This window comes from Ambystoma mexicanum, chromosome 4p (genome assembly GCF_040938575.1).
Source record: "Ambystoma mexicanum isolate Mex_15411 chromosome 4p, UKY_AmexF1_1, whole genome shotgun sequence".
NCBI lineage: Eukaryota > Metazoa > Chordata > Amphibia > Caudata > Ambystomatidae > Ambystoma > Ambystoma mexicanum.
Window position 1 is genome coordinate 1221587891 of NC_090927.1, and position 21978 is coordinate 1221609868.

Sequence of the window (21978 nt, forward strand, 5' to 3'; positions counted from 1 at the left end):
ACACAGACTCTATCTTTGCTGTGGCTAACCACAAGCTTTGGCTGGAGCTTTGGGAATTTCTTCCCATCCTCCCTTCGGACAGGCAAGCGTCCTTCAATGCCGTTCTGGCAGCTGTCCGGGCCATTGCGTAGGACCTCATGGAGTCTTCAGTCTCCCACATCGACACAGCCAGCAGAGGGCTGTGCCTTGGTGTTGAGATGAGAAGGACGGTGTGGATGCACGCCACTAAGTTTTCATCTGATGTGCAGGCACAGATCCTGGATCTGCCCTTCAAGGGTGTAGACCTTTCATCAACCGATGAGTTGACACAGAAGAAAACCTCCACTCAAACTGCCAAGTCCTTGGCCATCCTGACAAAACCTGGACAGAAATCCTTCCATCAGTCTCAGCACCAAGCTTTCTCTGGCTTCAGGGGGTTCTGGGACCACAGTACACAGAGGCCCGACAAGTCACCCAGCGACAATAGGTGGAAGCAGCAGAGGACATTGCATGGGTTTTTCCACCCCCCCTGTGCCCCGCCTCCAAAGCTAAGAAACATTGATGCCCAGGTGGGGGAACACAGCCCACTTCTGGGGGGGGCATTTGGCTCTGTTCCAGGACTCCTGGAAGCCTCTTTTCACCAACCCATAGATCCTATCTACGATCTTCAGTCTTTGTCTTCTTTTGCCTCTACCATCTCTCCTCCTCTTCGTCAGATCAGGTCCCTGGCTCTTTTTTACGGGAGGTCCTGTCGCTCTTGGAGATGTAGGCGACAGAACCGGTTCCTCTTGTGGACTGGGGCTCCAGGCACTATTCTGCGATTCGTTTTTTTTTGCGGCACCCAAGAACAACAAGGCTGACCTGAGGATTGTCCTGGACCCGTCATTTCAAAATCTGTCTTTACCGTTGGAATGCTTAAAGATATTTACTCCCACACACATAGCTGATTCTCTATGTGCAGGGGACTGTATGTGTTCCCTGGACCTCAAGGATGCGTACCTGCATGTACCCATCTAACAACCGCATCGTTTCTGTAGTTAACCAGTATGTCCTACCACTTTCAGTACTCTCGTGACCTCATGAAGTTGATATATGCAGTGGCAGGCCTTTTTTTTTTGCTTCGAGGGCCATCATCTGTACCCTTATTTGGACGACTGGCTGGTAAGGGCAAGGTCACCAGAAGTGCTTGTGCACTCCTGCCAGAGATTGGCACATATCCTCCATCAACTGGAGCTCTCCCTCAACCTGAGGAAGTCACAGTTGTGCCCACCTCAGGAACTGGTCTTCCTAGAGGTGCATTGGAGCACTGACCGTCAGTGGGTGTTCCCTATGCCCGAGATGCTTCTGTCCCTCCACAAGGCGATGGGACACTTTCTGACCAACTCGACCAGCTCAGTATGGTGGTTCCGGCACATTCTGGTCCCGATGGCCTCCTGTGTGCTCACTGTACAGCACGCTCGCCTCAAGATGAAGCACCTCCAGCTCCACCTGGCAGCCATTTGGGATCAGGAGACAGGGTTTCAGTCGGACAGGGTCCCAATACCTCCGCTCCTACTGCCCGATCGTGGCTGGTGGCTGATGGAAGACAATGTCTCAGTGGGAGGCCCCTTCACCTGACCTCTGTCTACCCCGGTGGTAACGACGGACAACTCCTTTTGGGCTGGGAGGCTACTCTGGAGGGCTATGTGAACCATGGAGCATGGTCCAGGATGGAAGCCCTCCTGCATATCAATCTGCTTAAGCTCAGGGCACTGGGCCTCACCTTCAAGGTATTTTTCCCCACATCAGAGATAGTTCTGTTCTGGGCAGGACAGACAATTATACTACAATGACGGCTTCAAGATCATTACCAAGCCGCGACTTCACTGTGCTGGCGGTGGGGGTTTCCTTAATCTTCCCTGAGTGGGTGCCTTCTTCCATCTTACCCACCCAGCTCCACTATTCCTTTGAGAGCCTGGTATGCAAGTTTGTCATCTCTCCCTCCTCCACCCTGACCATTTGCTACCATTTACCGGCCTCCAGGCGCAACCTCCCTGTTCCTCTCTGAATGGGCTGGTTTATTTTCCTCACTCTCATTCTCTTCCATTCTGCTCATTTTGGAGGATTTCAACATCCAATTGGACTATCCTGACACTGCATGCACTCTTCATTGACTTCTGCACCTCTCTATCCCTCTCCATTCTCCCTTCTGGTCCAACCCACTCTGCTGGACACACTCTGGACACCCTCATCCACTCTGACCTCCCTCTCTCATCTCCTATGGTCACCCCTTTCTCTTGGTCAGACCACTCTTTTCTCCTCCCACATGGGTCCCTTTAGCCCGCTGACCACACCACCTAAAGCCCTGCCAACCTCATTCACGAACATCTGCCAGATGAAACGAGAGTCTGCTGCTGCCTTCAATTCCACCTTTTATTCCCCTTTGCCTCCCCTAACTCTGACTATACCACTGCCCTCAGCACCTTCCACCTGTCCATCACCAACACTCTTTGACATTATTGCCCCAGTTATGAGCATCCGCCTGAAGCCTGTCTCGAAGCGTAACACCTGGTATGACTCCCATCTTGCATCCTTGAAACAAAAGTGCAGAGCGGCGGACGGAAGTGGCAAACCTCAGGCTCACCAACTGACAAACTGGCCTGCCGTCTGCACCAAAGCCAATACAGACTCCATCTGTGCCAAAAAAAGGGCCCACATTCGGGCACTGGTATCTGGTGCATCTAACACGGCTGAACTTTTCAAAATCTGCAGGGAACTAGCCAACCCTTCTGCAGTCTTCTCTTCCTTCCCAAGCCCTCTGTAACGCACTAGCCATTCACTTTGTCACCCAAACTCAGGATGTCCTGAGCAGCCTTGTCACTGACCCTTCCAACTCGTCCCCCCCTCCCTTGGCCCCTCACCCTATTCCTTCCTCCTTTTCCTCCTTCGTTCTCAGTTCACACCTGAAGAAGTCGCCAGGGTTGTCCGCTCCATGAAGGTCTCTTCCAAACAGCTCATCCAGAACCATCAGACAACATTGTCTCTCTTGCCTTCGCACTTACTGACATCTGCAACCACTTTTACCACTGATTCTCCCCACCCTCCCCCCAAGCACTCCCTTGTGGCCTCTCCTTAAAAAACCATCAGCAGACCCTGCCTGTCTAGCCAACTACCGCCCTGTCTCCATCACCCCATTCCTGGGGAAACTACTGGAGAAGTTGGCCTTGCCCCAACTTAACTCACACTGAACTTGTTGGTGGTCTCCACAACGATCAATATGGATTCCGAGCATCCAGAGACATGGAAACTGCTCTTCTGAACACCCTTGAAGAGCTGCTCGCATAATTGGACTCCCCTGCTGTCCTCATCCTACTTGATCTCGCCTCTGCCTTTTTACACGGTCAACCTCTCCATCCTCGTACAAAGGCTCCATGACACCCTTGGTATCTAGGAACGGACATTGGACTGGCTGACCTCCTTCCTAACTGACCACTCCTCCCAAGTCATCCTGGGCACCTTCTCCTCTCCTCCCTTCACCACATGTGGCGTCCCCCAGGGCGCTATCCTCTCACCCTGGATCTTTAACATCTAGCTTACTCAGCTGGCGCTCCTTGTCAGGCAGAATTATATGCAGTACCCTTTGGGAACAATACACACAATTAAGACTACAAGTGACAGTACAATTTCACCTTTGGTACAAGCCTGTACTACACAGTTATAGTGGTAGCAGTAGTGGAGCAGCCAGACTTATCTCGAGAGTAAGTGAGCAGTACAAATAGTTACACGAAGGACAGCAATTACTATGATTCAGACAAACACTGACTCAAGGTTTCTAAGTAAAAGAATATATATTTATTTACTTACTCAACAGTTGTATAACATTTCACTATTCTAAGCAAGTCAAAAATCACAATCATAAATACACCACACCACTTCCCTTAAATTCCAGACAAGTTAAGCTCACAAAATGAAGTGGGAGCAAAATGGCACTCCAGCAATTTAAAAGGGAGGGTAAGACAAAGTTAGTAGAAATTAGGCAAAACCAACAGGTAAGTAAGCAGGGCAACTGAACAAGAGAGACTTCAAGGTTAAAATCAGATAGAAAAGGATTGCACAGTACCTTAAAACGGAGAGTGAGCTGTAGCTGAGGCGGATGTTCTTGGTGGTTCCTGCAGGCTCATGGTTCCTAAAGCGACTGTCGGACTGACACGAAGTAGGAAGACTGGAGGGACCTGCGGCACCCAGGGAAGAAACCAGCAGCAGAGCAAAACAACGAATAAAAGGTGCGCTCCTTAAAACCCAAGCAGGGTCCGACTTTCCTGGCTATCCGGCCCACAGTAGCTCTGTACAGCGAATTCGACCAGAGGAGGGTTCCTTGTTTGTAGTTTGGGCGAACTGGTTGGCCCCACCAGCTCAAGGGAAGAAGTTTCCTGGAGGATCTTCTCTGTTGTCGGATTTGGGGATTCGGACCTGCAGCAGGGCTTCACCGGGCAGTTCAGTTGTTGTAGGGGGTCCTCTTCTTCCAGTTCCTCATTGGTTCTTTCGTTCCAGTGGCGACTCTGCTCTTCCAGTCTGAGACCTGCTTTTTATGCAGGTTTCCCCCATTCATACAGCCTGGCTGTCAATCACACAGCAGTGTGGCTGGCCTGTCCCCTTAGCCAATCAGACAAGAGTGTGACTTGGGTTACTAAGGCAACCCATGGCAGGGGTCCGAAGATCCCCCCCTCACATCCTGCCTACCTAGATTATCAGGCGCCTCAAGGAGGGCTTCTGTGCAGAAGCCCGCGAAAAGACAGTGAACAAAGGAATCATCCCCGGTTTGGCGCGCAGAGAATAACATGAGAAAGACTTTAACAAAAAAAAAATGGTGAATAAACCCAGCCGGAACCAAAATAAAGTATATAAAGTTAATGGCAACTTTACCTGTTTCTGGGGGGACAGTAGTCGGCCCCAGAAAAATGGAGTCACAAGGAAGTCTCAAAGACAACCCTGTGTCACATCACTGAAGGTGATGTGTAACACACATAAAAAGTGGGGCACATGGAGCAGGTGAAACAGTGAAAATACACACAGCAAAACACATGTAAGAGTGGGAAAAAGACTCAACGCTCTTACCAGGTGGAAAAAAATAAACCCTAGAAATCCAGCAAAGCTGCTGGGGGAATCTTTAGGTAAGGGAAATCAGCCATTTATGAGACTTCTCCCTAACACTCCTCATCTCCCTCAATGTCCAGTGTTATGCAGCTGAGACACAACTCTTTTTCAAACTTCCTGCTGACCTCGTGCACCTTCCATCGTCTCTGGCTGCATATCTGCCATCCAGGCCTGGTGCACTTCTATTGATCTCTGCCTCAATGCCAGCAAAACTAAAACTGAGATCATTCCCATTGGGACCCCTGCTCCCACCTTCCTCCCCTCACTCTGGCCTTCCCTCCAGGGGCTCTCCCCTTGGTCCTTCTTCTGAAGCCAGAAACCTTGTAGTAATCTTTGACGCCTCGCTCTCCTTCCTCCCTCACACTCAGGAAATTGCCAAGAAGTTCCATTTTTAGCTCTTCCTTCTCAAAGGAATTCTACTTTTTCTCACCTTCCCCCAGAAACTCAATGTTACCCGAGCCCTGGTTTTCTCTAGTCTTGACTATTGCAATTGCCTCCTCCTGAATATACCTTCTTCCACTCGGCAACCCCTCCAGCTAATCCAGAATAGGGCAGCAAGACTTATCCTTGGCCCCAAGCCCTTAGGCTGCATCTCTCCTGCCCTAAAAAGTCTTCACTGGCTCCCGGTTGCTTCATGGATTAAATTCAAATTCCCCTGTATCATCCACAAGGCTGTCTGGGGCCACGGACAACACTATCTGAAACTCTCTTACTAAATATTCTCCCTCTAGACCTCTGCTTTCCTCTGGCGCCAACTCTGTGTGTAAAGAGTTTCGCTAAACAGAGGGCAGGAGGCCATTCGCTTTCCTCATATGGCTTTCTTCTATGGAACAGCCTCCCCTTCCCTCTGCATCTTGAGCAGGACTTCTTAAATTCCAGAAGCTCCTCAAGACGTTCCTCTTTACCTCCTGCCCCCTTCTCTTCTTTAACTTCACAGTTGCTTTGATTGGTGTTCCTGGCCCTTGTGCATCCTCTGGGCCCTGACCTCCCACACTGCATCGTCCCCAGCTTCTGTCTCTCCTCAGCACTTGCCTCAGCACACCCCCCGTCTGTCCTGCAGGCTAGCACTTAGCATACCTGCACTTGATCTGTTGCTCACCCACAAGCACGGGCACCCCAGGACCTACCCCACTTCCCCCTCCCTTCTGCACTTGCGCGTTCTGAATACTCGCAAGGCGTAATAGGTTTGTCCTTGTCTTTTTTTTCTCTCTCCCCTCCACTGTATTTAATATTTTTATGTATTTGATGTCTCATTCCCATGTCCCCTTGCTGCTCTGTGGGCGCTTTGGAACAGTATTTACTTGCTGTATAAGCACCTGACAAGCAAACAATAAATAACATGTTTTACCTGAAAAATCAGGGCGGCATCTGTTCTACCTCCAGCAACCCCCACCCCTCCCTGCTCTGCATACAAGTGGTTTCGATCTGGGCATGGGCCCTGACAGAGGGGGGTTTGGATTTCAGCAGTCCACCTCCCGGGGGACAGGAGTGCAGAAGCGGACTAGCTGAGCTGCTTGGGGTTCAACACCTACGATTGGGAGTTGTGCACCGACTTCTTGTTACCCCTGTTCCAGTGTTGGGGGTTTGCAGACCTTGATTTGTTCACATACCCTATGAATTCCAAGTGCCCCCAGTTTTCTTCATGAGCTGGATGGGGTCGTGGGGGTCTCTGGGCGATACCTTCCAGATCTGTTGGCACGACCGCAGGTGTTATGCATTCCCGCCCACCTCTATGCTCCAACGGACTCTCAGCAAGTTCCGGGCTTCAAAGGGTTGTAGCTTCATCCTGATTGCCCCCGACTGGCCTTTGAGACCCTGGTTTTTCGATCTGCATTTGTGCTCCTAGGGTCCCTCCCGTCCACCTTCCGATCTCCAGCAGATGATTCCAGATGCAGCAGGACAAGGCGTTGGAGCATCCTGACCTGGCCAAGCTGGCACTGGCGGCATGGTTGCTGACCAGCTGTGGCTTCAACATGCTACATTTTCGGATGACAACACGGACATCATTCAGCAGGCCAGGAGGCCTTCAACTCAGTCCCAGTATAAGTGTAAATGGACTAGGTTCTGCCATTGGGCTCGTGACAAGGGTCTGGACCCTGTCACTTGTCCTCTGGATGATGTACTTGCTTTTTCTGCACACCTGGCTTGTTCTTGAGTTCAGGTGGATACTTCCTGCACTTATTTGACGCCCATTGGGACTTCTAAGAACTCCCTTGAGCATGGGTTTTCTGCAGCCAACCTTGTGGTTAAGGCCCCCCTAAAGGGGTTGCCTAGGCTTTTTCTGCCAGTGCACAGGCCACACCCGGTCTGGGACCTCAGTGTGGTTCTGGCAGCTTTGCAGCTGATGGCCTCTGTGGATATCCGCTTGGTGACACTAAAGACTGTTTTACTGGTGGCTCTCACCTCTGCATGCAGGGTTAGTGAGCTGTATGCGTTGTCCTCATGCAAGCCCTTCGCCATGTTTCACATCGACAAGGTTATCTTGTGCACTCACCCACACTTCTTGCCCAAAGTGGTCTCTAAATTTAATTTGAAACAGGAGTTCTGCCTGCCGCTGTTCTTCCCGAACCCACAGTCCGGGCCCTGCATTCCTTGGAACGGAAGAGGGTTCTCCAGTTTTATCTCTCTCGGACAAAATCTTTAAGGAACGCTGAGGGTTTGTTTGTGACTTTTGGCTGCTCCTCCCACGGCTCTCATGCTGCCATGGGTTCCATCGCCCGTTGGATGGTCCAGTCGTACACGGCCATGGGAACACTTGTTCCTGAGGGAATTTATGCCCATGCGGTCAGAGCCAAGTCACAGCCGTCTCATTTCAGAGACCTGCTTCTTGGGATGTCATCAGCAAGGTACCTACTCGGGCCACTCTGTCGGCCTTCTGTAAGCACTGCTCACTGAACCAGGCTTGATGCAGAGTTTGGTCAGGCGGTTCTGAAGAACCTTTTTGCTTCGTCCTAGATATGAGGCAGGTTATCACAGCTCTACCCTATGCTCTTGTTCGGTGGAATCGCCCACAAGGATGGTGGAAAGGGTACCGGACGTATGAGTAATTAAAGTTACTCACCATAGTGACTAGAGTACTCCTAGTCCATAGTCCCCTTTCCTCCATATGTGCCACCCGCCTTTCACCGCTAGTATTTCAATGGTTAATAAGTGGAGCCAGCTATCTAAGCGTCTGATGTGTTCCAAGGGGAATGAGGTTAAGTGCTGGACGGCGGGGTCTCAGCTGGGCTTTCCCATTAGAATAACAAGTTCTGTACCTACGTTAATATTCTTTCAGAAGGATATGGTATTCCTCCCACAGACTTATCATTGACCCCACCCATTTCCTCCTTAACTAGATTCCCTGTAATCCTGTTTGGGAGTTCCATAATGACCGGGGAAATTTAGTCGGTTTATAACTTTTGTGCTGTACAGCGTAACTGCACGAAATTTTGCAAAAAAATATAGACCCAACTTTGATTGTTTTTGCAAAGTTTGGTTCTGTTTCTCCATAACGGGGCAACATTGGAAGGGTGTCCCAAAATGTTTGGACGACTTATAACTTTGGGTCAGTTTGGCGAATCTGCATACAAGTTGCAAAAAGATTAGACACTTTTTGTTGAAATTTCTTTTTATTAACATTTTATAGACACAACTTTGAATGTTTGTCCAATGTTTGGTTGGTTTTGTTAAAGGGGGGGCAACATTGTAGCAGGAGTCCCAACTTTTTCAAAATCAGGGTCAGCTTGAATGGGAAATACATAATGCTCGCAGCTACAGCCTGAAATTCTGCCTGACTTTGCAGCAAATTTGAACCAGGAGCATCGTCAAGGACTGGAAAGCATGCTTTTGCAAATCTGTCCTGGGTTTTATATTTTCAAGTGTCAAAATGGAGGTTCAAACAATATTGCTATACCTTTGATGCCTAGGCAGTAGGCCTGGCCCCCCGCAAGGACCACTGTCTATTCTGATTTGTTTAGTGGGGTCTGCAACATGGCTCAAGCTAATGCCCACAGATTATGGAAACTGGCCATGGCTACAAGCCATGAACACTGGCCATTGGTCACATTATGGGTGGATAGTAGACACTGGATCAGGATGCAGGGTAGATCCAGTGAATGAGTGTTTTTTGGTAGGGTCGGGCTCATGGTAGAGCCTCGTGCCCTAGGAAATTCAACCATGAGTTTCATCCCCAGCATGCGCTGTTGAAAATGACACGCAACAGTATGTGCAGCAAAACATTTTTGTTAAAGGAGTGTTCTAGTCCTTTCATATATTGATATTTAATCCCAGATGGGCGGGTTGAGAACTTTTCTAATCTTTATGGAGGGGGCTTAGCTGAGCCCCATCCGATAGGTCCAAATCACGAAGCACTGTCGGGCGGTGGCATGCTGATAATATGGCCATGGCTAGAAGGTCACAGAGAGGGGGCAAGCCACCAGGACCTGACAGAATTCCAGCTGACATGTTCAATGACGAACTGGCAATATGACCGCCCTTTTATAGAAGCTATTTCAGCCTTCATGAATACAGGTTTTATCCTGGAATCGTGCCGTAGGGCTCTAATAGTAACGATATTTAAAAAGGGCAAGAGAAATCTTCTGGGCAATTATCGCCTAATTTTTGTTCGATAGCACCGTAACGATTTTTGCCAAAGTCCTCTTAAAACATATCCAAGAGTCGGTGGATAAACCGGAAATTGTCCACACCATACAAGCAGGGTTCCAGAAAGGCAGGGAAAGCATTGATCAATGCTTTTAGCTCTTTGTTTTGGTTCAGAAATAGACGATACTGAAAAGAACCAAACTCTACGCCGTATTCGTAGACCTTTAAAACTGCCTTTGATGGTGTCCCTAGGAGCACCCAGTGGCAAAGTCTTGCCAAAAGAAAAATGCCAAGTGGTCTATTGTTGTTGGTCCAACTGTTATATGCTAATAAGGCAGTGGTCCGCTATGGGCTGGTGGGGGTAAATCATCACAAATACAGGTTACTAGGGGCGTGATGCAAGAGTGCGTCCTTGCCCCTTTATTCTGCATTTATATTGAAGAAGTGATTGGTGCTCTGCTTGAAGAGTGTCGAGACCCGCCAAAACTGGGGTTTAAGAGATAATTGGCCCTTTTCTTTGTTGAGGATGCTGTGCTCCCCACCACATCGCCCCAAGGGCTAAAAGGGACCCTGGATTCATTCTTAAAGAAGTTCAAGTAACTAAAGTTGACATTGGACACTGACAAGATGAAGGTGCTAGTGTTCAAGCAAAAATTTGCAGAACAGGTAAGATTATCAACCTTGAGGGCCATGATTTAGAACAAGTTGAGTACTACGATTATTTGGGTGTCTGGTTCCATCAAAATGAGTCTTGGACTACCCAGATAACTAAGGCACGTGCATGTCTTGAAAAGCGCAGTGGCAGTGTGCAGAGCCTTTTATTCGTCATGGTAGAGGCGCTGTCTCTAAAGACCTGTATAAAAAGCAACAGTTCTCTTCAGCCTGTAACAGGCCTGAAATCTGGGAAAACCTGAACCTGTCTGATGTGCAAAAAGGGAAAAATATATTTTAAAGGGGATGGTTATGTTGTCCAGGGGAACCCCAAATGGATTAGTCCATATGGCGCTGGATGTGTGCCCCATAAGCTTTGAACTCACCTTTAATCTGGTTCTCTATTGGTTGCGGTTATGGTCTACACCAGAACTTGGGGTATATTGTAAGGAATTGGCGTACCTGATTGGATCACAAAGGGGGGGGGCTCCTGTGGGTCAAGCACAGAGGTGTTGCTAGGGGGGGACTAAGGGGGCTATAGCCCCTGGTCTTTTGGTGGTAGCCCCGGATAGAATCTCAGGAGCTACAACCAAAAGGCTAGCTAGCCCCCCAGTCCCGAAAGTGTCGACATCAGCATAGCCCCGGGTCTTTTCCAGACCGAGCAACAACCCTGGTCATGCATCTAAAAAGAAGTCCCTTCTTGATGAGATTTCCCTTTGGCATAAACTTGTGAGCATAGATAAGGCTGCCATTAGAAGAGTTAAAGGCTGTGAAAACTCTTAGGGAATGTATGGTGGCTAATTGTCAAAAATTTAAATTAGGTGAAGCCTTCCTTGCAATTAACCTTCAGTCTGGCTATGAGACATATCTAGATTTTATAGTTCCACCATACGCCTGCAGCCTCTACATGGATTTCAGGATGGGCACTTTTCATTCAGTAAAAACTGGGGCAATGGGAATACAGATGCCTGTCCATTATGTAGCCCGTCACCAGAAACATTGAATCCTTTTTTCTTTTTTTGCCCAAATCTGAGAACATTGAGCTGCTTACTCAAAACCTATTCTGAGAATGGAGGGCATTCAAACAACAGTTCTAGCCTTGACTTTCCTAAAATCAATAGTAAACCAGGTGATGTCAACAGGTAAGTTTATTCATCGAGTGTGGCTACTAACGCAATGCCTCTCTAAAGGTAATACCGATTTACTGCAGTCATTAACTCCACCAGTTGAATACATTTTTGCCCAAAAAGATGGGTTGCAAGTCTTCTCCCCCATTAGTGTTAGTAATGTTGTTAACTGTTAAAACATTACTGATGGAATGGGTTGCGAGAACTTTTTCCTCTCCCATTCCTGAGTTTTTTAACATTGAAATGGTATGTACACTTTGCTCCGCTGGACCTATTTTTGCCTGTTTGTACTGTGAATATATCGAATGTATCTGATTGGCCACTATATAAAGTGACAAGTACGCCAAGATAATGTTTTTAACAAGGAACTTATTTTTTATGTTGTCATGGGAATAATGCTATGTATCTTTAATTGTTTTGATTACGTTTTATATTGCCAACATTCTTTTAATACTATTGGAGTATTTTTGTTTACTTTAATGGCTTTATGTTGGAATAAAGCTAATTTGTATTGAAAATAATGTTAAAAGAGGAATTATTAATAACTATACAGTGATGGAATGTCATAAAACATTTCCAGTTATAAAAACCATTGACAGTCAGTGAAAACTTATTGGTAAAGGGACGTTATGGTTAAGTTGCTCCAATAAAAACATGTGAAATTCAGTGAAAATGTATGCCATTTGTGATGTCATCTTTCTTTTGGTTGTTAGTCTTAGCACTGCGTGGCAGTGGCAGGAGTTATGGTTGCACAGCTTACCAGAACTGGTGAATTTCTTTGGTTTTTAGATTTTGCCATGCACCCATAATGTTCCTTTAACGTTTTTTCACTGAATTTCACAGGTTTTTATTGGCACAATTTAACCAGAACGTCCTTTTAACAATGTATTTTCACTGAATATTATTAAACATATATTATTAAACCAATTACAGTCACGTCTGTGGGGTATGCTCTTAGTTTTTATTAAAGTGAAAGTCCACTGTCACACTTTGATATGCAAACCGCTCGAATAAATTGGAAAAAATAATTAGGAAGATCAAAGCTTGTTTTCTGGGTCCATAGGATTAGTGTCTTGATTCCTACGCTCTTTTAGGTGCTCCCTGTTGAACGCCACCATTGTTTTTGAATGGTGCTTAATCCAAGCCTCCCAGAGCAACACAGTGCAAGCAATTATATTCCAATGAAATAGACACCTGGATGTATACTTAAATGGGGGAAATGAAACCATTGTTTAGAGGGAGGCACTTTGTATTTTTTCAATAGGGGACTAGCCCAAAGCTTCTATCCTCTGAATATTGTAAGACTGCGTTTGCCCATCCAGTTGAATTAAAGGAAGTGAAAAAGATGTGCAGCAAGGACATGGGAGACTAGTAAATACTAATAGGACAAGATACGTTAAGGATTCTGTAGTCTGTTTAGTGATTCCAAAATGGCACCAAAAGAATACTGAGAATCCTAAATCCTTATTTCCTCTCCTCTGTTTAGGCCCTCGGCTAGTTTTGAAATCAGATCTTGAACAATCTCATTATTTTCCCAAATAAAATCGATAAAGAGAAGGTGCTCCCTTTTTTCAGACCTGATTTTTAAGGTTACAAACAAACTTATCAAAGCGGTTGCTTGCTAAGCCTTTATTTAATCTTGTCGGACACTTAAATTTTAGATGCCGATGGCAGGTTCATGTCACCGACTTACCTTTTAGTACAGCTTTAGTGATTCAACCCTGTGCTCTTCTTTCGCACACTCCAGCTCCTCGTGCTGTGGGTGTATGTTTGAGAAGCTTCCTGTTTGCGACTGGTCTACGGGGATCCGACAGCCTGCTGTCACCTAGTGCACTGTTGCCCATCACATAAGGAGCAAAATGCTCAGTTAAGAGGATTCCTGGTGGCCTGTCGAATCTTAAGTCCTCCTTTCAGCTGTCGCCTATGCTTCATGGTAATGAGTTGGAAACTTACCATTGTTTTTATGCCTTTGTTGCTTCTGGCCTATCTCATTGTAATTTGTATTCACTTGCCTGACAAGGAAAGGAGCCAAGCAATAAGATAAAAATGAGGTTGATGAGCTTGTTCAGATAAGTATTGGTGGGGGAAGATGAAAGGTGTTCTGTTTAGAGAGCACACAACGTTACTGCAAAGGATGATGCAGATCTCTGTGAACAGAAAAGGACTGTGATCATATTTTCATTCAAATACTATTAAGTGACTACCTTATTTGCTGTTTCAAGGTGAAAACGGAGCAGAATGTACGAAATGCTTTCAAATGTTTTCACACCCACCTGCCTTTTATTCCAGTTTTAAACCACAAAAAATGAATTTCATCACCATGCACAATGGTAGTGATTTTATCAGAGCAGTACAATTAAGATTTTAGCCAGCAGTCATGAATGTGAAATAGTTATTTTTTATCTTGATTATGTAAATCCTCGTATGGGAGTACAAAAATCAGGAAAATTGGTTTTTAAAAATATTTCGTTGAGCAGGTGAAAACAAAATGTTCCAATGGGAAAGTTAATTATTAGCCTTCTTTGCATCATGTTGACTTACGTTTAGTAGAGGATTACAGCAGGAACTAGACAAGTGTTCTCCATTAGTACACATAGATGAGCATATATGTAGCTCAGATCAAAAGTGTTTTTGTCAGACCGTATCACAAAGCAAGAAAAAAATCAATTTTGCTAACAAACTATCAATGAAACGATGTAATGGTTTTTATTCAGTTGTGTACATTTATTTCCTCAATATATGTTCTATATTCTACTTTCTAATAATTATGCCAATGAAAGATTTTGCTTCTAAAATATGTTTTACTTGCAAAACATCTATATTTAAAAAAGTCCCTTTGCTAAATCATGAGTGAATTTCTAAAGACTGATGAAAAAAATGGCTTGGAAAAAAGGAAAAATCCAGACTATTCTAACAAATAAAACATGTTTCACAAATGCTGTAGAAATGAAAAATAAGTGGCATGTAAATAAAAAGGCGCTATTCAAAATAAATTACAAATGTATAAAATAACCAAAAAATAAAGAAAGAAGAAATTGAGAAGTAATAATTGCGAAAGAAATCATCCCACGCGAGCATCCATATGTGATGTTTTATCTGCATATACCAGCATTTAGAAGCAGAACTCTTTCCAGTACTCTTGGATTCTGTCGGCTGTACTAAGGGCCTTGCTACATCTTTACTTTACGCACCATCAAATCATTGGAACAGCATTTAATTCATAGCTTGTCAAGTGCATTCCACTCCAAGGTCACGCTCAATTTGGCCACTTACTAAAGCCGCATGTTAGGCACAGCTCATGTGCTGGTCATTCATCTTGAAATATGCTGCCATATAAACCACCAAGCGGACACTCACCCGCTCTTCTTCAAACAACAGATGCTGTAACCCGTGTGTAGTTCAGATAATCGCAGCAAACTGCATGGGCCTGGACCATCACCATGACTCCGTCCACAAGTCTGAGAAGCACTTTAAATTGACCTCAAGACTATATGTGGTTCTCTACAATCCAAAAACAAAATAGGTTTTGGGGGGTCATATACATTCTAGAATGAAAGTCTTCTGTTGTGTCAGGCTGCGACTTTGGGAGATGGACACTTTAACACGTAATCATCCATGCAGCTCCCGCTGTTTGTCATGTAGAAGGGCTTCACTGGCCTCTCCCAGGTTTTTCTTGACAAAAGATTAGGCTCCAGCCCTTGGATATGTGTTTGCATTAGTGGCACTAGCCTTTCCACATTTCTCAAATTGATAGATAGGACCATGTCAGAGTAGCTGTAGAGGAATAGGAACTTTCAGCAATCCAATCTACATAGAGAGCACATTTTAATGCAAGTATTGTGCAGGCTGGATAGCTCTAAATAGCCCCTCAAAGGTTTCATATTGTTCTAATGTCATCAGGAAAGAGGCACCTACATGTGAATAGCCCTTAGTCCTGGATTCTCTTTAAACAGATTAAGTAGCGGTTTCATCTGTAATTCGACAAAGCAAAATTATTTTCCACCCACAGTGGCTCAGATGCTCAACTGTCTAAGTACAATTTACTGCATCCAGGCATTTCAGTAAGAGCCAAAAATCAAGGTTCTTCTTTTTGTTTTGGTTATTTGATTTCAATATTAGAAATAACATCCCAAATATATGTATTTGTATTTCCAACTGGTTTTATAGCAGCTGGAAAGTTGCTGCTAGCTACTGCAAGATATAATCTATCGACAAAAGTGCATTCTGTTCTGGGGAGGAAATCGGTTTTGATCATTCACTTGTAGGCAAGTGGTTATCTCAATCATTATAATCTTTGGTTTCTCTCCATGTAATTTCCCCATAACTTTTTCAGAACATCTTTCGGTTACTCGATTTCAATACATGTTTAACAAAAAAAATATTTTTTATTGGCAATCATAGTTTTATGTAGATTTTACTTCTTAATATTGAGAACCAACATAAACAAAAAGCACAGAAACCTGTGTTACATTGGGCATATCTGTTGATGCTTAATTTTCTGGTTCTAACTGAACACTTATAATTTCTGGAGGTTTCAGCACTTCGCATTCCATCCCTTAAGATCGGTGTCCTGAAGATTTGTGTGGAAGGACATTGATAAATGGTTGAAGATGGTGAATATTGCACTAAATGATTATGCCTATCATATTTGTTTACTTATTCCCCTAGTTGGTCAAGTAAAGTTTGATCCACCCTTAAGGAAGGAGACAGAGCCACACCACGAACTTGTAAGTAAATTAAAATTACATGTCACCCATTTGGCAGTAAGGATTGATCACAAGCTCTTTGACTGAAAAATGCTATGTATTTTCATAGGAATGCTTCACTAATACACAATGTGAAATAATTTCAGATGTTTAGTTCACATGCATTTGAAATGTGTTTTTGGCTGAATTTTGTTTACTTAAAAGATCCTGCTAGGTGTCATTTTGTTTTATAGGAAGGTCAGATAGAATATTTTTCTTGCTGTTGCTATTTTTAATAACTAACCTCGTTTAAATAAAATGTGCCTAGTATCGATGGGTGAGAAAGATTTGATTGAACTTCAAGTGTCACATTTCATTGTCTGTAACTGCTTAAGCTTCTTCAGTTTTTTATATTTTCTGCAATGTTATGTTATTTTAAATCTTCTGTTATGATCATCACAATGTTGCCAGTTGGGGAATGTCATAATGAGTTGTATTTTGAGGAATGTTTACTTTGCTAGTGTAAAGATTAATGATCAATCTATACATTTGTACACGTGTGCCACCTTCATAAATGCATGTTTTGAAATGCCTTTACTAACTTAGCAGCGACTGCATGTATTGGATTCAAAGTTAAAAATTTAGGATTTTTCTGAATCAGCTTTCCTTTTTTTAACTTTGCATTAATCACTGTTTTTCTGCTTCAACCAGCCTGCCTGCAAACATTTTCAGTTGTGTATATGTGAATTTCATTCTTAATGTAAATAACATGGGTTTGTTTCTTGGGTTTCTGCCTGCTAAACAGCTTGACAGGGACGATTTTTTGGACAGTTCAGAGGAAATATACTACACTGCAAGATCTAATCTGGTATTTTTCACCTTCTGATTTTTTTTCTTTGTCCGATTTGTCAGCGTTGCCTGTGTCTTCATTAATTCAGTTTGGAAATCCTAACCTTTTTGTCCTTTCTTTTGCTTGCATCTCTACCATTGTTTCTATCTGGAAAAAAACACAATATTTCTGTTACTTTACTGCACAAATCCTATTGAAATATTTGTTTATAGCACAAAGTTATTGGCATAAATAGAATGTTCTCATTTTATTTACAAGAAAGGGTTTATTGGCTAATGTGACATGCCTTTTATTTTTTGAAATATTCGTACATTTTTGGTCCTTATTGTGCTAATTCATACTTTACAATTATAAAGTATGATTTAGCAGATTCCGGGCTGACTCTGTGTCTTCGCTCCCTCTGCTCCGCTTTAAGGAAGACGGAGCATACCTGGGGAAAAAAAAACAATCTTCATCCAACCTCTTTTCTTTCTGTACTTCATTCATCGTACGATGCCTCTCTTCTTGCTGCTAAAAAACATTTTTCCTTCTCTTACCTCCGCTCTTCCACCATCAGTTATAACCAGGATGCCCTTGTTAAGGATTTCAATCAGGCGACACACACACCTTGGTCTTGGCCTAGGTTGTAGCGCACAACTGAGATGCTTTTCTCCTTATTTTATGCAGATTCAATTTGGATTTGGTACACAACTCGTATCACACCCCCTTTTCGTATACCTCGGGTCACCATGGACCATGAACCAGGCTGGTTGGTGAAATATATTTGTTTATTTTAAAATTTAAAAGGAATCATACAATTTTTTATATGGGGCAGCAATCACCAATGGGGTGATAATTACAATGAGAATAAAAGCAATGCACTTGGTTTAGCCTTCTAGTGGACCATATACAAGACACCAGGGAATAGGAGCACTTTTAGATTTAGGAAAGATAGCACCCAAGTTAGGATTTCCCCCTGCAATGTTCCCTCAACCACAGAATCAAAATCCGACCTTTCCTCCCCAAATAAGAGGGATTTTAAACCCCTTGCAATGTTATGAATTGACACTTGAAAATGGACAAATAAATAATGTGTGTTAAAAACCTTGAAACAAATACAATTCCTCACTAAAGCAACAATGCAAAGATACTAACAATCGCAAGCAATGGATTACCAAGAGCATACAATTCGAAAAACGAGTGGAAAGTTTAAAACAGATTGCAGCCAAATGACATGTGTAAAAGTTGCATTTCCTTTCAATTTCCATGTAAATTTACTCAAGCAGTTACTTAAAAAAACAGGTGGAATATTGCAAATCGTGATGCGGTTTTTAGTCTGGGGAACAGAGGTACATCATAGGGATATTACAGAAGTGAAAGAATGGGGGTAGATTTTCAGGTTGAAATGGGGTTCAGTTTAAGAAAAATAAAGTGGTCAAATTGAAGACTTCAGTTTTGAAAGAATGCCAAATGTTACTTGAAATTAATTATCTAGACTATATTGTTGTAGAGGAACACATTAAGCACCAAGGTTGATTCGCAAGGTCAACCTTAACACCCCAGTGCTCAACCCCAACAATAGAATATATGGAAATTAGTTGGATTACTCGAAATATCACTAAGGGCTTACAGTTTACACCAGACAAAAATGAAGAGAGATGACGCTAGCACTTGAATCAAGGGCAGGGTTGCACGGATAATTCTAAGTTTTAACAAGTTATCAGGATAAGGATAGGAGGTTTTAGAGTGTGGGATAAGGACAAATGCAAGACAAGATAGACTGTGGATTTCTATGCGGTAGGGATTATACTTACAGTCCATTTTTAGTTTCAGATTTTTAGACAGTCAACAGGTTCTGGTCGCCACACAGCAGCGCACCTGGCAAAGGACAGCTGGGCAAAAGACAGTTGGGCAAGGTTGGGTCACTGAATGTTAGTTCTGGTCGCTGGATGGCACAGGTACCGCTGGATACAGTAAGTTGGCAGCATTAGTGGTATCAGGATGCTTCCCAAAGAATACCACAGCTTTCTCCCTTTGGTTATTTGGGATTTTAGAATTGAGGCCTTGCTGGGAGGGTGAGCAATGCTTAGGCCTTGTAGTTGGAATCTGGACTCAGTGGGATAAATGGAACAGGAACACCGGCACAGGAAAATCGGTAAGAGTCTTGAAGTCTTGTCAGGGACTCTTCTTTATAATGCATAGTGACATCATCAAAGTATATGGCTGGGCAGGCTTAGCTAAACACACCTCTAACTGACAGGATTGGTCAGGGGTGCGAGTCCCCGCCTCACTTTTAACTTCAGGATAGCATGTCAGATTTATGATGTGAGTTTTACAATGTTCAAAAACCTCCCACAGTTACTTTGGCTAAATCCGATTTTTCCAAAAATGGTAAATTAATACAGTTGAAGTCTCTTAGCAACTTACATAAACAGGTTACATATTTTATGCAGCTAATTGCACTCCAACTCTGAGCTCTGTGAGACATTGTTTCACCCTTCTAATACTTTTTGGTAATTTTGAGTATGAAAGATTCAGCCTAAAAGTCAGTAACTTTTTACACATGTACGGATTATCATAAGAAAGGTAAGTATTAAAATTCACAATGATACCATGGATACTTTTCGTATAATCACCCATCTTTGCCATTTCTGTTCCCAAGGTTTCAGTGAATTCTACAATGTCTTAAATGGAATCCCATTAAATCATATTTAAACTGTTACATTTTGTATTTGTTTACTAAGTCCTGCTGCAGAGATAAAAAGTCTTTAAAGTTTATTTATAAAATAGTCTCTGGAAGCAAATGGCAGTCCTTTGTCCGTCACTGGACCATTTCTTTTTCTCTTCAGCTGCCACCAACTGTCATTTCCTCCAGAGCTAGGTGGGGGTTTCCCATCTTGATTGAAGGTTTATTGCCCCTTCCCCACTTCACACTTTCTTGTCCTGGGAGTTCCATTGTCAGGGGGTTCAGCCAAGACCAGATTCTGTCCAACCTAGTAATTATCATTGGGTGTTAGTATCTGCTGAGAGTTTATGGTGGTTCCCTTTTTTTGGGGGAAGCCTTAGCTCTGCGAACTAGAATAACCTGTTTTTGGGAGCTTGCAAAATCCGGCCAATATAGTTTATCAGTTTTACTTTCTTATATTCGTTCCTGAATTAAAACAAGCTTGTGGAATAAAATATCCCATGTGTGCATTTTCACCAGCAACACACCCCTTCACATTGCTAGGTAATGGCAGGCTTTCATTCAACAGTTGTACTTTTTAAAACGGGCATGTTTCTCCTTTAGTTTGCAAAGCCCATTTCTTTACACGTGTGGTGCAAGCTGGCATTATTTTTTAAATTCGGTTTTGCATCTCCATCAGATTCCCACACTGTTTTGCAGCCATAGTTATTTTCTTGTTTGTATGCAAGAGTTTTGTTTGAAGCACAGATGCATTGAAATTGACATGGCCCAGATAGCTGGAGTTCCTTTGAACTACTGATCTTTGATACTTTGTGAAGAAAATGAACGCGTTTTCCTGTGTGAGTAAAAGTGAAGTTCCTTTGTTGATGGTTTGACAGGGCCTGTCAATTAGAAATCTTGCTTGGTTTTGCTGAAGCACAATGGGATATACTGGGCATGGCAGGGCCTAATTACTAACAGTAGTTAAGGGTGAAATAGAGTCAGCAGTATTATTTTAAAGGTGACAAGTTTTCCTTTTTAATGGGGATTTTGTGCTGGCTGCAAAGCAATGCTGCCTTTTCACTTTAATCCATTTGTATATGTTGCAACACAATGGCACGCTCCCTCATTGTGTCCCCTTGTTCCATCCTGCCCAATGTGTGCTTGGCAAGATGGTGCAGCCATCTTTTTGTTGCTGCAAAACACAGTTTTAAGGCCATTGAGCTCACAGAAGCCAGCACAGCTATTTTGCTGTTTCTGCTGAAATGCAGCTTTGTGATGTGGGGAAGCACAGCTGAGTTGGGTCAGTATATCCCACACCCTGCACCCCCAACTCATATTGACACTATTTCTTCTTCGCTATCCTCCTCTGGCTTTAATTACTTTTTTTAATCTCCAAAGGTTCTACTCTATGCGAGTCTCTTGTCCACCTTCCTTCTCATCCATACAGATGCCTCTTCCTCGTCAGGCTCCCCCCCTCTCCCATTTTCTGTTTTCCTATGTCACTTATTCGGACACAGCTCCTTTTCTTACCTGTGCTCATCCCACTACTTCCCTGCCTGCTCCCCCTATCTTCCTTGTTTACCCCTCAATTGTTCCATTTCTGACATCTTATTAGTCTCTTGCTGTCTTCTGCCTCCTTCATGTCCTCCTTTAAACATGCTCTGATCATTCCCATCATGAAAAAGCCCTCTCTTAGTCTACTTTATCCAGCTATCGTTTTATCTCCCTTCCCCTCAAAATTCCTTGAATGGGTTGTTTACCTTCAGATTTCAACACACCTTAACCTTCACTCTCTCCTTCCACCAATTAAATCGGTTTTTTCCCTGTTCACTCCACGGAAACTGCCCTTGATATTACAAATTCTCTCCTTTCAGCCCGTTGTTAGGCAGAATTGCATGCAGTTCCCTCTGGGACGACCACATACAATAGGACTACAGGTGTAAGTCTGTACTACAGTTTTTGGTAGCGAGCTGAGGAGCCAGGCTTATCTCAAGAGGGAATGTGAGCAGTAAAAGGATGTTACTCAAAGGCTTACAATTACAGTGCTTCAGGTAGACACTTATACTTACACAGTGGTTTGGTTCAAGTAGACACAAACGCGTATTAATTTATTACAGTCATTTAGAAAACATTGACTAGAAGGAGGCAACTTAATATCATACACAAATACACTTCAATACCAAACCAAACCAATTTCTGAGTAAATTAGGCTCCCCTGATATAGGAGCAAAATGGCAATTCAGTTACTTTAAATGGGAGTAAAAAGACACAAGTTATTAGAATAGGCCACAAATACTTTGTTAGGCAGTGCAAATAGTTTCA

The 21978-nt window shown here is 43.6% G+C and overlaps 1 protein-coding gene across 4 annotated transcripts in view; it reads left to right on the forward strand.

Moving 5' to 3' along the window:
• The window catches only part of MAP4K3 (mitogen-activated protein kinase kinase kinase kinase 3), a 2398077-nt gene that overhangs the window by 1118727 nt on the left and 1257372 nt on the right, over positions 1 to 21978 (forward strand). For 2 of the 4 annotated variants that reach the window (XM_069606874.1, XM_069606875.1), the window contains exons 14-15: positions 16143 to 16201; positions 16965 to 17027. In XM_069606874.1, the coding sequence (XP_069462975.1) occupies positions 16143 to 16201; positions 16965 to 17027 (122 nt within the window). The remainder of the gene's footprint in view (positions 1 to 16142; positions 16202 to 16964; positions 17028 to 21978) is intronic. The other 2 variants (XM_069606876.1, XM_069606877.1) reach the window with 1 other exon arrangement.